We start from the raw sequence: 20,932 nt of genomic DNA, 5'->3' as shown, positions 1-20,932 counted from the left end.
TGTATATATAGACAATATTCAAAATTTTCTTGGGATTCTGAGAAAATATATTTTTAACTGTGGCAATTACAAATTACAAGAGTAACTGCTTCACAAACCAGTGTGTCCATTCATAGGGTATGGTATATAATTTTTATCTGACAGCTATACATATATTTGATGAGAATAGTTCTTTTCTGTTCTGCACTATGAACTATGTGCTCAAAGGCTAAGGATTTCTCACTGACAGTGTGAATATTTTTTTCACTCTTCCAATTTTAGATACTACCTTACCCATATCTTATTGATAAGGATGACCACAAAATGGAGTCTTTTGAAGCCTTTAAGGCACCTTCCTATCCTGACAAAATACACACTTGCTATTGCAGCTGCCACCAATCTACTTTTTTTCAGTATTCCTCATATATCAAGGAACTTAAAACATTTTTCAAGGTTCAGTGAATGAAGCAACTGGCTTTATGTGTTTTGACTACAAATGCTTAACCAAAAATCACACCTCTTTGTGAGAAGTGAAGAATTCAAGAGACAGCATGAGTGAGCACTGTGGCAGACAACTGGCAGGTCCATGCCAGGCATTAGGTGGATCATCAGGGGCAAGTCTAGATTTCAAATGTGATAATGGCTTCACAGACACTACTCTTTGATTTGAACCTTTATAATTTTCTCTCTGTTATCATGCAGAGATGGTATCTCTGTAAATGCTAAGTCTTTTTGTCTGTCTGAGAAGACATTCAGAACAGTTTTGTAAAAGTAAGTGGATTCTGCATCTTGTATTCTTATTAAATCTTTTTATATGTACTTTAATGGTGAATCCATAGTGCCTTCCTGTAACACTGATGCTGGACCTGCAAAATCTGTAAAACCTCAGCAGTTGTTCCTATAGAGAAGATTCATATTGCCACAACCATTCCCACAGTCTGAGAGTTACAGAATCAACCACTTCATCCCCTCCGTTCTGTTTTGTGGGACAGCCCCATTGGTATTCTTGAAAGGATTTAAATTCTCTACAAAGGGGGAAAATTCTATTTTAAAACAAACCCAAAACCCAAAAACCAAACAAAACCACAAGTCAGTCTTTAAAGAGAAAGATGCAATATGCTATAAAAAAAAGATAGGGAAGAAAAAATATCTTCTCTTTCTCTGAGCCTTGGGGCAGATGGCAGGCTCCTTCTTTTTTTTTCTCTGTGATGGCTTATGTTGCACACGTTGCCTCTGTTGACATCAAAGACATTTGGTTTCTATTGCCCTATCTCGAAGAGAAATTCACTGATAAAGGAGTCTTCACCCTAATGATTAAACTCTATTTGGATTTCAATACTTGGGCAGAGCCCCTGAGCCAGCAGGCCAGGATTAGGGGGTCCGAGACTTCAGACTTCAGCGCCCATTTGCTAATCTGGGTGCAGACTGCAGGGCCTGCCTGTAAAATGTTAGGTCACTTGGCCTTCACAGCCCTTCATTCCTTCATTCCAGAGCAACCATTTTCTTCCAATGGGAAGTGAAATGGTGAATCCATCTTAAATAGCTACAAAACAAGAAGATCTGAATAAATAAGAAAAAATGTAGAACAATCATTTAGAAATAGCTCAAAATCAAACAGTACCTAAATTATCTCTAAAACCATGGTTTACTTCTAATTAGTATATGAAGCTCAGGGAGGCACAACCAGAGAAATAATTAAACTTACAGTTAGAGAGGAGAGGCTGATGGTTTTTTGGTCTTAGGATCCATTCATTCTCTAAATAGCATTAAGGGTTTCATGCTGGTTGCAGCGATCAAAGATTGATAACTGTCTCCACAGGAGGCTTCTTTCATTATGGAAACCATAGAGGAGCAAATAGTTTAGAGGGGAAGGTATTTTGAAATTAGACTGGGGCATCCAGAGGAAAAGGATTTGTGATTGCAGCTCTAGTTTCACATCATAAAAGGTGCATGTTTGCCTGACAGCTTCCTCAGCCTTTTTTCTTTGCTCTTACATCTGTTTGATAAGAGTGATAAAAGCTATTGCCACTCCCCATAAGCCTTGTTACATCTGCACCTCTAATACAGCATTACTAATGTTAAATGTATTGGGACAGGAGACCTTTGAATTATTTGGTGAGAGAGAAAACTACTTTTAGAAACATCCAGAGAAAATGCTACATGTTTCTCTTCATGTTGAGTAGTATTTTTCTCCCTGATATTCTAGCAAAATGAAACAGAGGTACTGGAGTTACTGACAGACAGATTCTGTACCTAAGGAAGGCAAAGTTTCCATAATCCATGACTATACCCTGGAAGGCAATATTCTGCCTGTTTTGCTTATGCTAAGTGTTAGAATATATCCTATTGATGGCAACGTCTTATGGCAGACCTTTATGTGAGCAAAACTGACAGAGGTGGCCCTGTCACTCTTTTTGGTGAATTATCTTTCACAACATTCTATAAAATGTTCGGTTTTGGTCCATGATGTTGAAAAAGCATTCAGTGTGGTACTTTCCCTGCCATAGGGTTGGCTCAATAAAGCAACCTCATCCTAATATCCTGTCTTCAGCAAGGGATGCTGCAGATGCATATGCCAATCTTTAAAGGGAACAAACAACTTCTGTCCCTGTGCTTACTGAAGTCCTTCCACAGCAATTCTGTCCCAACACTCTGGTGGGAGAAGCCAGCTTGCGTCCATGGCCACACATGTGAGGACATCCACTTGGCTACTTCTTTCTTTGAGGATTAGCTGTATTTGATTTTCTTGGTTAGAAAACTGCTTGAGTAGATAAAACTAACACAGAAAAATTAGGGGAATAAGTGCTTCAAATTCTGCCTACTGCCAGGTTTTAATTTTTCTCCTTTCCAAGAGAAAAGGACCATTTTGTGGTAGAGGCCCTTCACAACCAGCCCTACTGTCATGTCCATGTTTACTAAGGTCTAACATTTCTGGACAAGAAGAGAAAAATTTAGTCTTCTTTAAAATTCCTAGCTGATCACAAAGGATGTATGAACCAGCTGATGATGTCGCAACACCATATTAGAGAAGATTTTATTAACCCTAAGGGAGCACTCAGGCATCCACTGGTATGAATTTGATACATTAAGGCAAGACAGTATGTGGGACACTGATGCTCTCTGCTTGCTCAGCTCAGCTCTTCAGCCTTTCCTGAGTATTTTCTCATGGGAAGTCATGCTTATCCCACTGCTAAGATCTGAGGTTACAGCATAAAGGGAACTTTTCCTCTACATAAATAATATATGTCTCAAATTACTCTAATGATATCAAACACTAGTTACAGAAAGCAATTCAAAAGCTGGAAGACATGCAGCAAATTCGTAACATTAACCATATCAAATCCAGGTGATCAAAACCACTAACCCAGCCATAAAGCATAAGAGGCCATAAAACCCACTGGGAAACCTAAGGCAACATAGTAATGTTCTGTTTTAAAGACTTGCAATGACAATGCTGAGTAGAAAGAGTAATTATAGTTACAGTAAGCTGTTCATTATGAGAATCACACTCGTTTCATTGAGTCTCCAAATATTCACTCATTTTTGTACAGCCATAGTTTCACATCTGTTCTGAAAATTCAGCAATCTGAATGTAAAGCATTACCAGAGTGCTTGAAAGCCATATAGGGAGTCATGTTTGAAGTCTGTAAGGTGACATGAGACGTAGAGTTTATATGTGTGCCTGGTGACCTAGCCCTGCCACTCTGCCAGCAGGCAGGACTTGATCTCAGTGTTCACAATATTCTCACTGCTGTGGTTTTACTTTTCTGATGAGTCTGATTGTTTATTTATAGTATTAGTAATGCCTTCAAAAAAATCTTCCTGCATTATATTTTCTTTCTTTAAAGGAAATCTGCGCTCTCTTGCAGTAATTTTCTTTCCTATCTAATCACTACCTTTTGCAGAAATGCATCACGCATGAAAAATTTCATTAATGATGTTGTCATGACACTTCATCCAAATGGAGACTCAGAGCAACTTAGAGTAGCTTTGCCAACGGCAAAGAAATACATATTAATTCCATTTATTATGGAGCACTGCAAACAAATCTTTTCAACTTGACCCTCATTTTATGTAAACCACTATATCTAGGTCAGGGCAGATGGCAGGGGGCGACTGGAGCCAGCCCCAGACCTGGGTGTGGGGCACCTCCCTGGGGATGGGGACAGGCCAGACTGGGATGTCAGCCTGTGAGTGGAGGTGGTTTGGTGGGACCCACGGCCAGGGACATGGCTGTGGGGTGGTGAGGAGCTGCAGCCCAGGCAGGGCCAAGGCAAGAGACTCTGCTGGAAGCAGCTCCCCCCACCAGGGTTTGCACCCACAGTGCCTGGGAGCGTGCCCCCAAGGTCACAATGGGGAAGAGGCCACCCTTGGCTGCAGTGACTCTGAGCTGGCCCCCAGTCCCAGCAGCCCAAGTTTCATGACCTCCTGCTGACGCTCTCATAACCCTTACAGCAGAGGCTTTCTGAACAACTACCTCACAAAGGCCACATTGTTACTCTTTTATGGATGGAGAACAAAAGACAAGAGATGACAGCTGTATGCACCCATCAATTTGGCTGAGCACTATTTTCCAGGCACTGTTGGCTCTGTGGCCATGTCAGTGCTAGTAAATGAACCATGCCTGCAGCACCTTGCTGGATCTATTGCTTTAGAGAAAACTTGAGTGGATGTTTTTCTGATTACATTTCTTGGCTCAATTTTTTTGTCCTTACAGTAATGCACTAACATTTTTATGAAAAAGAAAAATCAAACTTGGTTCAAACCCACAAATATAAGGAGTTACATAGGAACAGCAAAATGTCTGGGCACATGCCAAAGTGTGCTACTTGGCAGCATGAACTATCATATATAAATGGGATTTTAAAAATGCCTAAAAAAAGCTGCCGTGGCCCAAGCTCCCATGGACTATATGCCCATGCTTTTTCAAGCAGTACAATTTTACTGTTATCAGCTGTGGTATAACAATGTTACAGTAACAGTGAATTTCCCATTAGTATCAGACTGAAGTGGATTAGGTGTTGGTATTACAAGTATCACTCTGACAGGAGCCTCAAGGCTGCTGGCACCATGCAAACACAGCGAGAGACTTTACCTGCTCCCAGAAGAATGTGCTCCCAGGACATTGCGTGGCAAAACCAAGAGCATTCTCAAACAGGATCTGAGCAATTCCTTTCCTTGCATTTCATTTGTTTCACCAGCACTCTATTCTGCTTCTCAAAGATAACAGTATATTCAAAATGCTTCAATGAAAGGTGTAAGATCTGCATGCCTGGATCACTCTGACTTTGCTGAGAAATGAACCTCATTGCTTACACATGAAGATGACCACAAACTAGAAAACTCCTGGTTAGAAAAGTAACGAGGTTAAACAAAAAGGAGCTCCTATTATTATAGAGTAAAACAGCAGACAAAAATGATGAATCATTTAAACACTTTCCTTGTCCCCACTCACTTCCTTGTGGCATGCTGTTCCTGGTAGCTAAAAAGCATACATCAGTCTCATGCCTCAGAGCTGCGGGTGGTTGCTAGGTGAAAATGCAGTTTTTCATATGTTACTACACAGGTTGCAAATGATCTGTGCACAAGAGGTGCTCATTAAGTGGTACTCCATGAAGCTTCACAGAGTGTCTGTATGATGGAAGTCCTCCCTTCATCTTTCTCCAACTCAGGTTTCTGAATTCTTATGAAGACTTAGGAGGAGATTTTAAATGCTGCTGTGCATGAAACTGCTTTCTGGTATTGTTTGGCTTATACAACCAGTTGCCACCAGTGTATGCAGGAAATGGAAAATTAATCAGCAGAGACAGCAGGTGTTTTGAGCCCTTATTCTTTTCTGTGGTCCCTGCAGGGACTGTCATGGCTATTTTATACCAAGACCCAGTGAATGATAGCATCTAACAGATGCTTCATTCTTTAAGAACCTTAGCTGTAATAGACCAGAAGCACCTGGTATTCACTTTTGAACAGCAGATCAGAAAGTAGGAAACTCAAAGAATCCCACCCAGCTCATATGCCAGTAATTTCCAATCAAGAACAAAGTGCACCTTCTGAGCACATTTTGCAGGACATTAGCATGCGCCTCAGTGGTATCCAATTTAAAAAAGAGAAAATAATCAAGAAAGGAAGTTATGAACCACATCTGGCCCACAATAACACATTATCAAAATTCAACATTTGGTGAGTCATCAATGCAACAAAGACAAATACTTAAAGGGACAATTTTTCTCTAAAATAGTCAGGGAGCATGTGAGCCCCACACATTCTACCGGAACTTTGTTAATTCAAACTTCCCTGTCCAACTCAAAGATATATATGCTTGATGACCATCAGTCTGACTTTGGCGTTTAAAATCAGGCTGAGAAATGCAACTGCATTTAAGAACCAAAATCCTGTCCTTCAAAACAAAGCAGAAATGTCTGGTAAAATCCAAGAAGCTGTTAAGAAATAATTTGGTAGCAGTAGTATAGTATAGCCAGATTAGCTCTGTGGCGACTCCAGGTTCAGAAAATTGGAGAAAGATTAGCACTTGTGGTCTGACTAGCTTCCAAAAGAAACTGTATCAGCAGCTAATATTACATGAAATGTACCTGCAATACTAGTTTCATACAGATTCCTTTACTGAAAAGAGTATTTTCAGTACTGATTATACATCTAGGAATACATATGGGGAAAATAAGACCATTTTTGCGTAAAAAACAAACTCACAACCTTTATTTGTCACAACACATATAATCTACATGCAGAATGTATTTACATTTCTCTTTTAAGGCAAACAGAAATTGGGTTCTTATACCTGAGTTGCTTAGCACCAGTAGGAATAGCAAATAAAAACATAGGAACTGTTCTCTCTCCCTTCAGAGTAGCTGCTGCGTCCGCTGCGAAGTATTTCTGCTTTCACCTCACAGTTCTTTTAATGATCTCTATTGCCGCTTGGAGCCATTTCTACAGAATTCAATCTCTTCACTGAAACTTCTTGGTCAGCTTTACGTTGCCTTTGCCATCAGCTGATGGCACAGCAGTGTTTCTGTCTTTGCTGACGTATGCATCAAGGTCTTTAGTTACTTTAAGAGTTCTATATTTCTCCACTACCAAGCAAAGCTAACATTATCTTTTTATGTCTTTCTCATGTGTGCTGGCTGCTTCTCCAATGCTAAGTTAAAATTAAGAGAGGAAAAAATTCACCTCAGCCAGTAGAGGACTTTAGGGCTTGACTTCATGGAAATAAATGCCCACTGAAGTTTTGGCCTTTAGGAAAAAAATGCAAAGCGGTTTTTCAATTAAAAAAAAATGCTTCCTCCTTGAGCCATCTGCATTATCTCCAGACGTTAGGCATTTGCTAGAATTTAGGATGTTGAAATCCATTTAAAATACAACGGCAGCATTTTCAAGTGTGTGTTTGACATTTTTCATTTCCTATTGACTTGGTCTATCAACACCACTAATTCCAATAGGCACTTTTCTCCCACAACTTTTAAGAAGACCACAGAACATGATCCTAAGAGAAAACATCTGTTCTGTAAAAGATGAAGTTTCTATTTAACATAGAAGTGTAGACCAAGCAGAAAATCCATAGTGCAAAATGGGGTATGACTCTTGAGTATGCCTTCCTCTGTGAGGAGCCTATAGTTTGGAAAAATATTTTGTTTCAATTTACATTCTCTGACTTTTTTTCATGCATTCCTGAAACTGCAGATTTTAATGACTTGTCAAATACACGAATTTAAGGTTTGTTACTATTTAGTCTCTCTAGGTGCCCACCTCACCTAATCAACTCTCACCACAAACAATTTTTAAACAAATGCTAACAATCACAGGTGTTTAATTCAAACATTAATTGAAAGAAACAGAATAACTGTGCCATTATTAAACATATGGTTTATATCGGATATTAAAGCAAAAAGCCCCCAAGTAATTTCTTCTTTTTTTTTCCAGTTACTACCTGCTAAGATCAAATGTCTTTTTTCACATTCATTTCACTCAGTAGTAACACACCACAGTGTATTACACTGGGAATAACCCAGATCCAAACAGACAACTGTGAAGATATTACTTTTAAGAAAGACAAGCAATTTCACATAGAAATTCTTCACAAAGGTTTGCCAACTCTTCTTCCCACCTCTCAGAGATCCTTACAAACAAAGCACCCAGGAAAACACAGTAACAGGACAGCAAGAGGAACTCAGGAAGCATCTAACAAATCTATCCCATCAGGAAGCTGACTCCTTCTGCTAAGGTATCTCTCAACAAAAGGTCTGAAGGTTTTTCCACATAAGATGAGTTCAAAAGGGTAAAAAAGGGAATAATTATTATTCTTCACCTGGTAAGAGCTTTGTACACTGTGAAAAAACCCAGCTTGCTTCAGGTATTCCTGACAAAGAGCTGCAGTGTATCAATTTGGTCCTAATTTAATTTTATATAAAGTGACCCACATGCAGCTCTATTTTTAAAATCAGCACTGCTGATTATCTGAGATAACTTCAACACTAAGATGTTAGAGAGCTTACAAAATTTTAGAAAATCTGAAGAATTTCTCCCTGGAAATCCTTGATCCCATGTCTACTACACAAAGAAAATGCACTGTATTCAGAGAAAAATATTATACAGTGATTATATATCCAATGACTGTTCACCTAGCAAGTTTATGACATCTTGTCCTGCTAAGCTGGTTACTTTGAAAAAAATCTAGGACATCAACACTTCTGAGACTCTCTTCCATTCACACAAGACAGGGACCCAGGCACTCATTTGGGTTGTGTCTCTGCTACCCACTGCAGTGCCTGAAGTAACAGAAGATGATCAGCCTTCCCAGGCACCTCAGCAGAGTGAAATATTCCAGAGGAAGTCATATGAGTATTTCTTGCATTCAAGACAGTTCAGTGGCCTCGGAGAGCAGTCACAGCACATCAGACATACTGTGTTCTCAGCATGCCCGGGGTGGTAACTTGTACTCTTCTGATCTCTGAGTTGAAGAATTAGTTCTGCTCTTTTGAGCATGGCACCAGGTTATTGCAGTCTGAGTCTTTTTGTGCAGAAGGAAGAAGTTGTATGCAGAAGTAAGTTTCTGGATATTTTTGAAATGCTATGCCCAAAGGCACCAACTTCCACATGCAGAGTAGAGGACACTGCTTTTTCTCACAGTGCAGATGAAACGGATTACATAGAGCTTATTTATAAAAAGTTTATACACCTGAAATGTCACAAACATTTACAACTTTTCTGCCTTCCTCAGAGTTCTGAAAATATTGAGCCATACAATTACACTGCTGTCTCCTTTGAGTCTGATGTCTGTGGTGGCTTGAAGTTCAATATCTCTTTATATGTAATGCCTGCAAAACAATGGAATAGACATAGCATTACTGTGGTCTAATCAGAAAAGGAGCTGCACAAACATGAATGAGCAAGGTGCAACTCCTGCATAGTTGGGCTCTGATCTAGCTCAGGAAGAGAGAGACCTCTTCAGGCAAAAAGAGAGGAAGAGTACAAAAAGTAAGGGAATGAAGGATCACTTTATCACCATTTCAGATTTGAAAAAGCAGCCCAACACTGAAATGGTATAGGTGCTTACAAAGGGTTGTGAGCACTGACTTTCGAATATAATGGGCAATATCCTCAGCAAGAGCTACTGAGCACATTAGATTTACAAGCCAGGTCCTCACTTAAAAGGCAAACTACAAACCTCTGACCTTAGACAAAAACAAGATTAGACTTAAATCTCTGCTGACACAGATATACTTTTTCTCCCTCAGAGAATCTAACCTTAAGGCCAGCAACCACTGCAGTCCTGTAGAGGCAAAAGTCAAACAATCTCTTCACCTGCCCTATCCATTGAAAGGCAAGTTACAAAAATGGTTTATTTTCTATGTTGCAGAATATGGGAGGACAGAAACATTAGGAGGACAGCCTCTGTAAGGAATCAGAGAAGAAACCTTTGGAGATCCTTCCACAAGAACCTGGTAAGAGGAACACTGGCTTATCAGTGGCATTTCTCTTAATGCTGTTCAATCAAAAGCAGGGGAGTTAATTTGTAAGGGGAAACATTTTCATTTCTGCATGCCTTTCAATCTGGTTATTTTTGAAAACATCACAAAATTAAACTCACGCTTCCACTCATCTAGTGGAAGATCCATGTTATCAAATGTGTCGTCGTATTTCTCAGCTTCAATTTCTTCCTCAGGATCATGAACTGGTTCAAAGTAAGGATGCATCAAAGCCTCAGCTGCCGTGACTCGCTTCTCTGCATCCAGCACCAGCATCTTCTCCAAAAGGTTTACAGCTATTGCACAGAAAACCAACAATGTATTCAAATCACACACCTGATTCTACTTGTACACAGCAATACTGCCCTGGAGGTATTTCAAATAAATGCATGGAGTAACAGAATCACTGAGTGTCCATTTATAGGCAGTGGGGCCTCTTTGCAAGACTGTTGTGAGCAAGCTGGGATATGTACAGTCTCATGCAATGCAGAGGTGCTCCCTTGCTTCTGTATGCAATACAGAAAACATCTCAGCTAATGACTTCTCAGCTTCTGGCTCCAGGACCACTGTGCCTGGGCTTTCCCAGGTGTCCTTAATCACTGCCACTCATTGTAGTTCTAAGGTACATCACCCCCTGACAGCAGCTGAATGAACAGGTGAACAGTGAACAAGAACTGAGCTCTGTGTCACCAAATCCAAACCAAGTACACTTTGAAGTTCACTAAGACAGGTCAGTTGTCCATGCTCAGAATCTGAGAGCTCACTTTATCTGCTATGTGGTTTTGACTTCAGCCAAAACAACTCATTTAAATTTTGCATGTTCCCCTCCTGTGGATTTTGGATTCGGTCCATTGCTAGACTGTCAAAGTGCAAACTAGTGTTACTAGTGCAAACAGCTATGATGAATGATTTATTTATTTTCTGTTTTTCTCTCCTGAAAGGATGTTCTTGGGTTTGGAGCTGAAAGGAAGTAGAGGCAGAAGTGTGGGACAGGATGCTTCCAACTCCTGCTTGCCATGTTGTATATTCTCTTTGAGGTCCTATTCTAGACCTGAAGAAGCTAGTCGGCCATAGAAATGATAAGAGACATCCTAAAAACTAAACGGAAATGTGTAGCTTGCTGTAGCTACCCATCAGCTAGCCATGCAATAAGGGTAAGAGCTGTTTATTAATCAGATTTATTTGTAACTGTATCTGAACCTAAAATGTTAATGTCTTGAATTGAGAGAATTCAATTATCCTAATTAATATTCTAATAAAACTGGCTTTATTAGTGTTTAGGTCATTGGGGAATTGATAATGCTTATGGATAGTAATTTCAGAGCTCTGGCTGCGTCAGGTCATGTCACAGTTATGCACACTTGGTGTGCTCTTCTGGCTGTTAGTATCTATGGAATCCAAGCCAGTGTTTCTCAGGAATGCACAGATGTTTCTCAGGATGTATTCATTCCATTACTAAAATGTCAGCTTTCCATTTTCTTGTATTTCAACTGCAGATCAGGTTGGGCTTTCAGAATCACAGTTTAAATACAGCACAGAGAAAATTTTATTACATATACTTAATCTGCCAGGGCTCTTGAGAAAATTGCTCAAGTAAAACCAATAAGCAGGTGCTAGATTGAAACCCAAAACACTAATTTTTTTTTTATGCTTCTAAGAAACAACTGGTTCCTGGCAAGTTGAAACTCAGCAAAGTTCAGCCACCACAATCAAAATTATGAAATATGGAAAGCAAGAGACAGAATAGCCTAAGAACCATCACGTCACCTGTATCATGACTGATACTGTAGCTGCTTCCAATGCAAACACAAGAACAAGCTGCACACATCAACACAACCAGCCTTACCCATAGGATTTGCATACTTCAAGATAGATGCAAAATCTTTCTTCTGGACTTTTGGGAGGCTTTTGATATAGTTTTTTGCCTTAAAAAGAAACATGGACATTAAATTAGATCTTTGCCACCTTTGTAATGTGACAACATTAACTATATGCTTAATACATTTCTCAACAATATTTTGACAGCACATTGTACATATGTAGTTTTTCTGATGATATTCACCTTTTTCCTGAATGGAATCGTTTTATTTAATCAAGCTTTAAAACCACAATTTAGAAATTATAATGCAGAACTTTAATTGTTAGTGCTCCATATTTATTTAAATATGTATGAATTATCTGAAAGAACATCATAATGAGTTTACAGCAATCTCTAGAAGTGAACCTTATACAGTAACTCCTTTATATTTAGATTGTACAGTTAGTCAAATGAATAAATTTAGGTTCTTTATAGTAAGGGCCTCAGGAGTCTAGAAGGACATCGACATAAGGACAGAAAAGAGACATTTGCAAACAACTGGGTTTTCGGAATATCTTCATGCTTTCAGTACCTTTACAATAAAAGTTGCCATGTATCAGCTCAGCTCTTTATAGGGTACACACTGGAATCCTGAAATATTTAAATAATGTTCTCATAATTTTCTGTCATTCCACCTCTCATCTCCAGTAGCTATTGTGGGTGCATGTGGAAGGAGCAGAGACCCAAGAGAGGCCTCCTTGGAGAAACATACCTTAGATAAGAAATTGCTTACTTAGAATGACTAATACTAGAAATACTTCCCCCTTGCAAGCCCCCCGCTTTATCTCCCTGTGAAATTATTGGTGAGTTTCCCAAATCCTTTAGTTATTGGTCCATTTTCCAAGTCACCCTAACCCTACAAAAACCCGTCTGTACCCTGTCCAGTGGATTGCTGCTTTGGACCCCTTCGTGAAAGAAATAAAGTGCCTGCGGAATTTCCTTGTGGCCTTCCCAGTCGCTTGTCTCTGCTGATCAGAGGTACTTTGCAAGTTGAACTGAAATCACAGTAAGAGCTGATAGCCTGGACTCCAGGCATTGCTTGCATCCTAGTATCTCGTGGCTGAAATCTGCCTGGGACACCAGGAAAGGCTGCTCCTTGCGGGACATCCTATCCAGGTACGTTGTGGCAGCTAAGGGCCCGACCCCAAAAGCCCCATTAGCCACAAGTGCACAGGTCATGTCAAGGCAGAGAAGGACCATCAGGGGTCTCCGTATCAGTAATTAATACATTATCACCTCAGCCTGTCTAAGAACTGATCATGGCTTAAAGGAAAATTAAGACACGGAAAACCAACTGAAAAATCAGAATACTCACATCTTGACTGTGCAATTTTTGAACAAAATCTTGAGTTGGTGTACCTGTTATTTTCATTATTTCTGTGAGTTGGTCCAGATCTGAATACCAGAAATAAGGAACAAATTCTTTCACTATTAGGAAACTAAGCATCCTGCAAAAGTAATGCATTTTTTGCTGTTGGAGAAATACTAATTCAGTGACTGAACAAATTTATAAAAGATGAAAGTTCTCCATTTTTCTTAGAAAAGGCAAAGAAAATATGCTATAATTTGGGAACACATAATTGAATCATCTGCAAAATTTTCTAATATTATCAGGTCTGTTCTGTATTGTGTGGACAAAAGTCAGTCCAAAAGTATTAGAGTATCTAAACAATCAACATACGTACTGCATGCACCAGAAAAAAAGAAAAAGGCTTTTCTATTATCAAAGAAGAGCCTTTAACTTTTTTTTTAAATTTGAGATGTGATTCAAAGATGACTTCTACTGAAAAAAGTCAGTAATACAAGTCTTAATTGGCAGGGGTGCAAAAGTGGTAGAGATATGAAATAATGATTTAATGGGAAAGCTGCAAGCAACTTTTACTATTAATTTCAATTTATACTCATCAGTTTTTGAACAGGCTTACTGTATCACATAACAACCTCTCATAATTTTCTTACATCAATATCATAAATTCACTGAAGGATACGATCATTTCCCTTGAACAGAGGTCTTCCTGTTATCATCTCAGCCATTATACAGCCCACAGACCAGATGTCAACTGAAAATAGACCAAGAGGCACGTTAACTTGTCTGTTTAAATGTGCATAAAGTTAAATTTAAAACGTATTTTAAATAAGTATAAAAATTACCTTTATAGCCTGTTATAAAATCAAGTATGATGAACAGCACAGGTAAAACTACCAGACTTTCTAATGAGCAAACTGGAGATAATCTCATAATATGCAGAACGAGTTTCTCAGTAACAGGCACATAGGAAGTAAATTTCCAATGCTTTCAAAAACTTCTACAGTTATCTTAGTGTTATTTGAATTCCCTCCATTTGCCATTTTCCTGTCTGCTCAAATTAAAATTAGCACACCTTTACGGGAACCCAAGACAAAGACCAGAATCTCATGACTGTATAATTTAAATAATTTTTTTCTAATCACCTTGGCACTTTCTGTTACTCTCAAAACATACATAAAAAACGCCAAACTCACCACCACATGATTACCTGCAATTTATCTACAAGGAAATGCTGCGTAATTACATTGTCATTTCCACCTCTAATTTCTTATTCATTTCAGAAACAAAGTCTTGTTTGTATATCACCTGATTCAGTGAATGCTTTAGCTCTGTTAAGATATATCTGAAGAGACACTGACCTGTCTGAGTATAATGCATCCAGTTAAGTATGACCTCTGGGGCTCTGTACCACCTTGTAACCACATAGCCGGTCATCTCACTGTCTGTATGCCTTGCCAATCCAAAATCTAAGATCTGTAGTGGAAGCACAAAGCATGCTCAGATCAGGTAACTCACAATCTAGTTCTTATAGTTCTTTACAGCTGTAGGAAAAAAAAAAAAACAGAACTGCAGCAATCTGCAGACATTAATTTATTTTCATGTCTTTTTCTCACTGAAGTGTCTTGTTCTCATATTAGAAATCAAGACAGAGGTAGCACAGAGATTTGAATAACATTTTTTAAAGTTACATGCTTCTGTGACACCATCAAAAGCTGTAAGAATCAGTAAAGAAAATAATGGCTTATTCACTTATTATATACTGAACACACTTAATGCAAAAAATTCCCTGAACATGGAATCACAATTGTATCCAGTTACAGCTAAAAGAACAGCACCCATTTTAGACAGTGCTCACTGCTCTCGTATCCCAGGTGGCAAACTTATTCAAGAGTGTGTTCCAACAATATTCTGAAGTAAGGAGGTATTGTTATTTCTGCTTTATGAGTAAATCCTACAAGGGAAGACTTTCTTTAGGTCACACTGAACATTTTCAACAAGAGTATGGAATTACCATCACTTAGTCCCAACAAGTGTTCTCCAACCTGGAGCATCAATTATAGAAAAACCTTTTGTAAGAAATTTTTGAAGTGCTACGCTGAATTCAGCTTATTTCTAAGATTGTCAGATATTTCTCTCTAGATATAGCAATGTGTACAGCAGCAAGATTAAATATTAATTTTACGACCTTTGATCAACTTCTATAAAATCTGCCTTAAAAAGGTCCACGTGTATGGACCATCAAAAGATGCAGTGAAAAGCAAGAAAATTCCACTCCTGGAACAACAATCAGTTTGTATTCATTGGAAAGTTCATGCTTCTAACAAGAAACAGGAGGAGTGGGTAAGTAAAGTTCTATTCATGAAGCTTTGCATGAACAGCCACAGTTGTCCATGTGAATCAGGCTGCACATTTTTATTGATAGGGCAGGGGTTTCAACAGGGACACCTGAGCATTCCTATACCAAGAGTCATGTTTTTGTAATGCTCTCTGCAATTAAGCATATTAAAATACTTCAGGATAGTTTCATCATTCCCTGGCACTAACAAAAAGGAAAATTATATTTTCATTCACAAATTAAGACTACAAAGTGTTATGGCTTATCTTTATTGCCATACTGGAAATATAATTTCCATGTTTTCCCCATAATTGCTGGTTACCAATCAATTTAAAAATAGGAATAGAATGCAAATGGAGACATGTTTTATTCATACCAATTGAATGCACCTGATTGTGGCTGACTCTTTGGGTACTGAAGATTTACTAGATCCAAAATTTTTGTAGTGGCAAAATACACCTTTATATATGGCTTTCATTGTACACATTCAGCACACATATTTTCCCAGTAAGACATCAGGGAGAGTGGAAAAAAAAATTTAAAAATTTACATAACAGGTCGAAGCCAAATGTGGTACAGTCTAATCTGTCACAGTCCTTTAGGCATTTTATCTACCAAGGTTTGTGGCATGTAGAGTTGGGAACAGCTAACATATAATTTGGTTTTGTAGATTTGTAGAAGTAGAAAACAACAGCAAGAGTTTTTGTGTATTATGCTTTAACTTCAGGATTTATTTTCATTTACATTTCATTAAGCTCAGAAACAAGTGTATCCTATTTGCACTTAATATTAACATGGTACCACTTCAACAACTATCTTCATATAAAACTCTTATTCTCAAACTCTAATCTTCAACTTTTCAGCTGGAACTTCCACAGCAATTTTCAGAGCACGTTTGAAAATCCTTTTTGTAATTTGTGAATTATGATTTCCCTCAGCTCCTCAAGGATAGGTCTCATTTGACTCAGCAAACTTGATTTTCCTAAATTGCCTCCTAAATTGCTTCAACTAACAAAAATAACTCATAACTTTGAGACTACAGAAAGGACAGTGATTTCCCCTCACACATCCTTCACTGTCACTTTTCTGATACCTTTGTAGGAGTTGAGAGCATCAGATGAGGGAAAAAATGAGCATCAGAAAGCTCATTGTGAAAAACTTATAGCTAGTTAATTACCCATTCAAGGAATTCTTCCAACTTGCTTACAGTCTCATCATCCCTGGAGCTGATGCAAGGGAAGCTGCCGAGTGCAGAGACATGGGGGAAAATGGTTGCACTATCCCTGGAAATGTGATCCTGTGCCTGCATAAACTGACTTTGAGAGTGTGCAGGAAAAAAAGGTGTTAAATAAGCAGATACAGACCAGGAGATACCCGGCCTGCATCTAAAAATATAACTGGACAGCTAGGGGTGTGGGGGAAGACAACCATATACAACTTTTTTTTTTCTAGACTCCCTTCTCTTTTACCATCAACCTGGGATCCACTCACCATTTGTCCACCTACAAGCCAGGAGAAGTCAATGGCTTTTCATGTTAAGATAGGAAAACTCTAAAATCACAAGACCTTGGAACATACAGGTCAGTCCCCAAAGACCAAAATTTGTATTACAATGGCTACATGCAAGTATAAAGTTTGCATGTTGCATGCTAAAAAACTTCTGTAGTGCTTTGCATCATCTTTTACTTAATTAAGGCTGTCCTTCACAACCTCTGATCTGTATCTCTCAGCTTGCAGAATTAGACTTTTTATATTTATTCAAAGCTGAAATTCTTACATAACCAACTCATTCCCATAAACTCTTATGTCTCTTTTAGGGACGAAACCTTGGCCATAAGATCTGCTGTGTCCTTACAGGACAGGAAACAGAAGTCCCCATGCAAATTCCCTGTTGTTTTGTGAGGATGTACAGATCAATTGTTATTCAAGAGCAAAAAGCCTGGCTCAACACTAAAACAGCCAGCATGTGCACCTGTTGTCTTCTGTCTTCTAACACATCTGACTTTTTTTTCAAATAAACATACCTTACCTTCAATTCACAGTCTTCATTTACAGCCAAGTTTCCAGGCTTTAGATCCTGCAACCAGATTTTAAATGAATGTTTTTTTGGTTTTTGGGGGTTTTACAGCAAGACAATAAAGTACCCTTTTTTGCTGTCTTTCCTTCTTTCTTTCTGGTTTTATAGTTTTTATGTAACTGTTTTGAACAGCAACAGGTAAAATGATGTCATAATAACACAAACAAGGATGCAAACTTACATATGTTTGGCTCTTTTCCAGTATATTTCCCCCCCCTCAAGAAAAATATATTTTTTTTCTTTCTGCCAGAAGTCAGGAAAATACTTGCCAGTGAGGGAATTCGCTATTTTTTTCTGTGAGAGGGGTTTGGACATGAATTTGTTGCATTTAATACTAACACCACAAGGTTAACAAATCAAACATATAGTTCTGGACTGTACACGATGCATATCAAAATATGCATTATAAAAGTTCCTTACCCTGACAGACTTAGGAGTACTGAAGGAATCAAACAAGATTTTACATAAAACCCTATGCTCTCGTCTGTGGAAAAATCAATTTCCTAAGAAAGTCAATACAACTGCAACATGAGAAAAATATTTCATTAAGTCTCTTAAGCTGCTTTAGAGACTTTTAATGATCTTCCACAGTTGTAAAGTTTAGCGAAGGGAAGAGTACTGGCAAGGACTAAGATGATATTGCAACATCAGTGACTCAGACATACATAATTAGAAATACATTTTCCTTCAGCTTTTTCAAACCTTTGTTTGATACTTCTAAAGATCTTGTGCTAGTGTATCTTCTCTCTGAACTGTTTAACAGTGATCCACATATTTAGAGAGAAACAATTTGGTGCAAAAAACCATGATGAAACCAAGAAGCTCAAGGGGTCATCAAGAGAGACCTTAGAAGAAAATTAAGCAATGGTAAGTTTAAATCATGATACCAGTTGCAAAAATAAAAATATCTTACATTATTTTGTCAGGTTGTGCAGCTTCCATGTCCAGCTTGAAGCTACTATATACAATATGCATTTCCTATGGTGCTCCTGATACTTTATTAAAAATGGACAATTTCTACTAATGTTCTAATGCAGTTTTGGGGGAAGCTATGCTGCTTGGTAACACGAAGGCATTATTCAGAACTCCTTCACAGTGCAGAAGTGATTTTAAGTAGACTTCATACAGAGAAGGGAATAAAAAAGAAACAAATGCTTAATTTCTCTCAGAAAAAAACAGAGGTTCTTAAGTCTCTATAATTTTGGACATTTTTTTCAGTTTCTAGGGCTCTCCCAAATCTCTGAACACTAATACAAGGTTTAAAGACAACCTAAACATTGTTTAAAAAGTTTAATCTTCTTTTTAAAAAGCAAAAACAAACAAAAAACACTCCACAAAAAACCAAAACAAACCCCAAAACAACCAACCCAGAAAAATACTCTTATCCATCTCAATTTAGACACGATTTGCTCTTGTGGAGACTTAAAACTCAACTTCACAAAGTAATTTAGAAACCCCAAATCTAAATTGTATTCAGTGCAACTTGAGTGCCCAGCTTACACCTTTTGTTCCCACTGAAGAAGAAATCAAAGGCACCAATAAACTGAGAAAATCTATAAATAGAATTTCAGGCATATTTATAAGCATGCTTATAGACAAACATCACTCACATTATCAAAATATAAACATCTTTCATATTTTTCCACTTACCCTGTGAATTATGCCTGATGAGTGAATATACTGTAAAAAGAGAAAGTATTTTTTTAGTTCAGGTCCTGAGTTTAAAGGTCGTCTGTGTTAGGAGAGAAAGTACTTTTTCATGGTGCTAAAGTAAACTGAAATTAAAAAATGTTTATTTATTGCACAGAAGATCCCTTTAGCTATGGCTTGAATGTTCAGATAATTCTACTAGCATTTTGTCCTGTCCCTCCCCTAATAATGAGAAACCACTAAATCAGTTTGAGTACTGCAACTGATACATATATATCAGAATGAAACGTGCTATTTTATATATCAGAAATGCCTCCTGCAATAAGTGTATCTGGTGTGCCATCACAGTTTAGATTCATATGCTTCACCAGCACTGGCTTTTAAGAGATCATTAAGACTGGGATGAAGGCCAGTCTTATCTGAGAATTCTTGCTACATGCTTCAGTATTTCATCAATGGAAAATGGAAAGGTCAAGTTCAAAGACATTCTCTTTACCTGAATATTTTCATCACCCATTCAGTGACTCATTTAAGGGCTCACAAAAGCCAAACCAACAAACTGAACACCCATGACTAGCTCTTTTGGGATGACACTTGATAAAATACAGATGTTCGAACCCATGACTGTCACCAAATGCTCCCCACCGAGGTATGCAGTTTCTCTCACCAGCTGAATGATACTCTAGAAGAGACTATTTTCATCACAGTCAATAAAGAGGAACTTGTAGTAACTAGTTCAGATATAGGCATCTCTTGCAAGGATCAAAATGCAGACAGTTGTTCTGAACAGAGGACATGGTTTCCAACAGCAGCCTGGGATGAGCTAATCCTTTCAGGTGTGGGGAACTCATCTTAAACCCCCACAGACCATACTACTGATGCTAAGAAACATGAGAATAAAAGCTTTTAAACAAAAAGACCTGAGAAAAGATGAACAAGATGCAAATCCTCCAGCTTCACCAGAAGAAATTTTATTCCACCCTGAAGAATGGGACAAGTGGCAATAGAGTCACTGGGAACTAGCTGGCAGAGCCACCAAAGATCAACCAGGAATAACCAGCATAATGTCACAGAAAAGCATAGAAGAAAGGAGCTTTGCAGGATAAGTGTAAATCAGCCATAGCAATGACCACCGTCCTCATCAGCCCTCAGGATGGGCAATTAACCTCACAAATGCAATAGTCCCTGCAAAGGGGTCCTCATAATCCAACTGATGAGAAACACCAAGACAAAGAAAGCAAAGCTACAGAACAAAAACCAACTTCTTCAGACAAAACCAATGTGCCTTTCAGACAGATTTCCGAACTTAAAAGCCATACAACCTAAGCAGCACAAGACCTGCATTTAAGGGGTTTTTTTTTGCCAAGTTTTTAAAGCAGAAAGAAAAAGAAATTTTTAAAGAAAAAATTTCTGATGGTTAGTCCTCTCTTACACCTGACCGGCTACACCAGATGTAGACTCACAGGTTCTAAAAAGAGGGAGGGGAGAAAAGCCCCCACTTCCTTTAACCCTGTGCCTACAACTTTACCAATCCAGCCCCAGCTGTGGTAGGGCCCTGCTGCTGCACAGTCACACTACCGACTGTTGTTCTAGAGTCCAGGCCTGTCTTGGCATAGGCAGTAGATCAGTTCCTGCTGCAGATTACTTGAAGATTGGGCAAGATTTAACATCACCCGTAGGAAATGCCAAAGCTCTCCACAGGATTTCCTGGGGCTGACACAAGATGTTGAAGGCACACAGCTGC

At 38.5% G+C, this 20,932-nt stretch overlaps 1 protein-coding gene across 1 annotated transcript in view; it reads right to left on the bottom strand.

Annotated features, from left to right (window-relative positions):
* Positions 1 to 6,663: 6,663 nt before the first annotated feature.
* The window catches only part of MAPK12 (mitogen-activated protein kinase 12), a 33,238-nt gene continuing 18,969 nt past the window's right edge, over positions 6,664 to 20,932 (bottom strand). The window contains exons 5-12 of the mRNA XM_014877763.2: positions 19,189 to 19,218; positions 17,491 to 17,538; positions 14,485 to 14,599; positions 13,806 to 13,877; positions 13,133 to 13,212; positions 11,806 to 11,884; positions 10,082 to 10,255; positions 6,664 to 9,308 (exon numbers count right to left, since the gene is read on the bottom strand). Coding sequence (XP_014733249.2) covers positions 9,238 to 9,308; positions 10,082 to 10,255; positions 11,806 to 11,884; positions 13,133 to 13,212; positions 13,806 to 13,877; positions 14,485 to 14,599; positions 17,491 to 17,538; positions 19,189 to 19,218 — 669 coding nt within the window. The 3' untranslated portion in view covers positions 6,664 to 9,237. The remainder of the gene's footprint in view (positions 9,309 to 10,081; positions 10,256 to 11,805; positions 11,885 to 13,132; positions 13,213 to 13,805; positions 13,878 to 14,484; positions 14,600 to 17,490; positions 17,539 to 19,188; positions 19,219 to 20,932) is intronic.

The sequence above is a fragment of the Sturnus vulgaris genome, chromosome 5 (genome assembly GCF_052056855.1).
Source record: "Sturnus vulgaris isolate bStuVul1 chromosome 5, bStuVul1.hap1, whole genome shotgun sequence".
Classification (NCBI taxonomy): domain Eukaryota; kingdom Metazoa; phylum Chordata; class Aves; order Passeriformes; family Sturnidae; genus Sturnus; species Sturnus vulgaris.
Note: the sequence above shows the minus strand (reverse complement) of the source record. Positions and strands in the feature narration are given on the sequence as shown.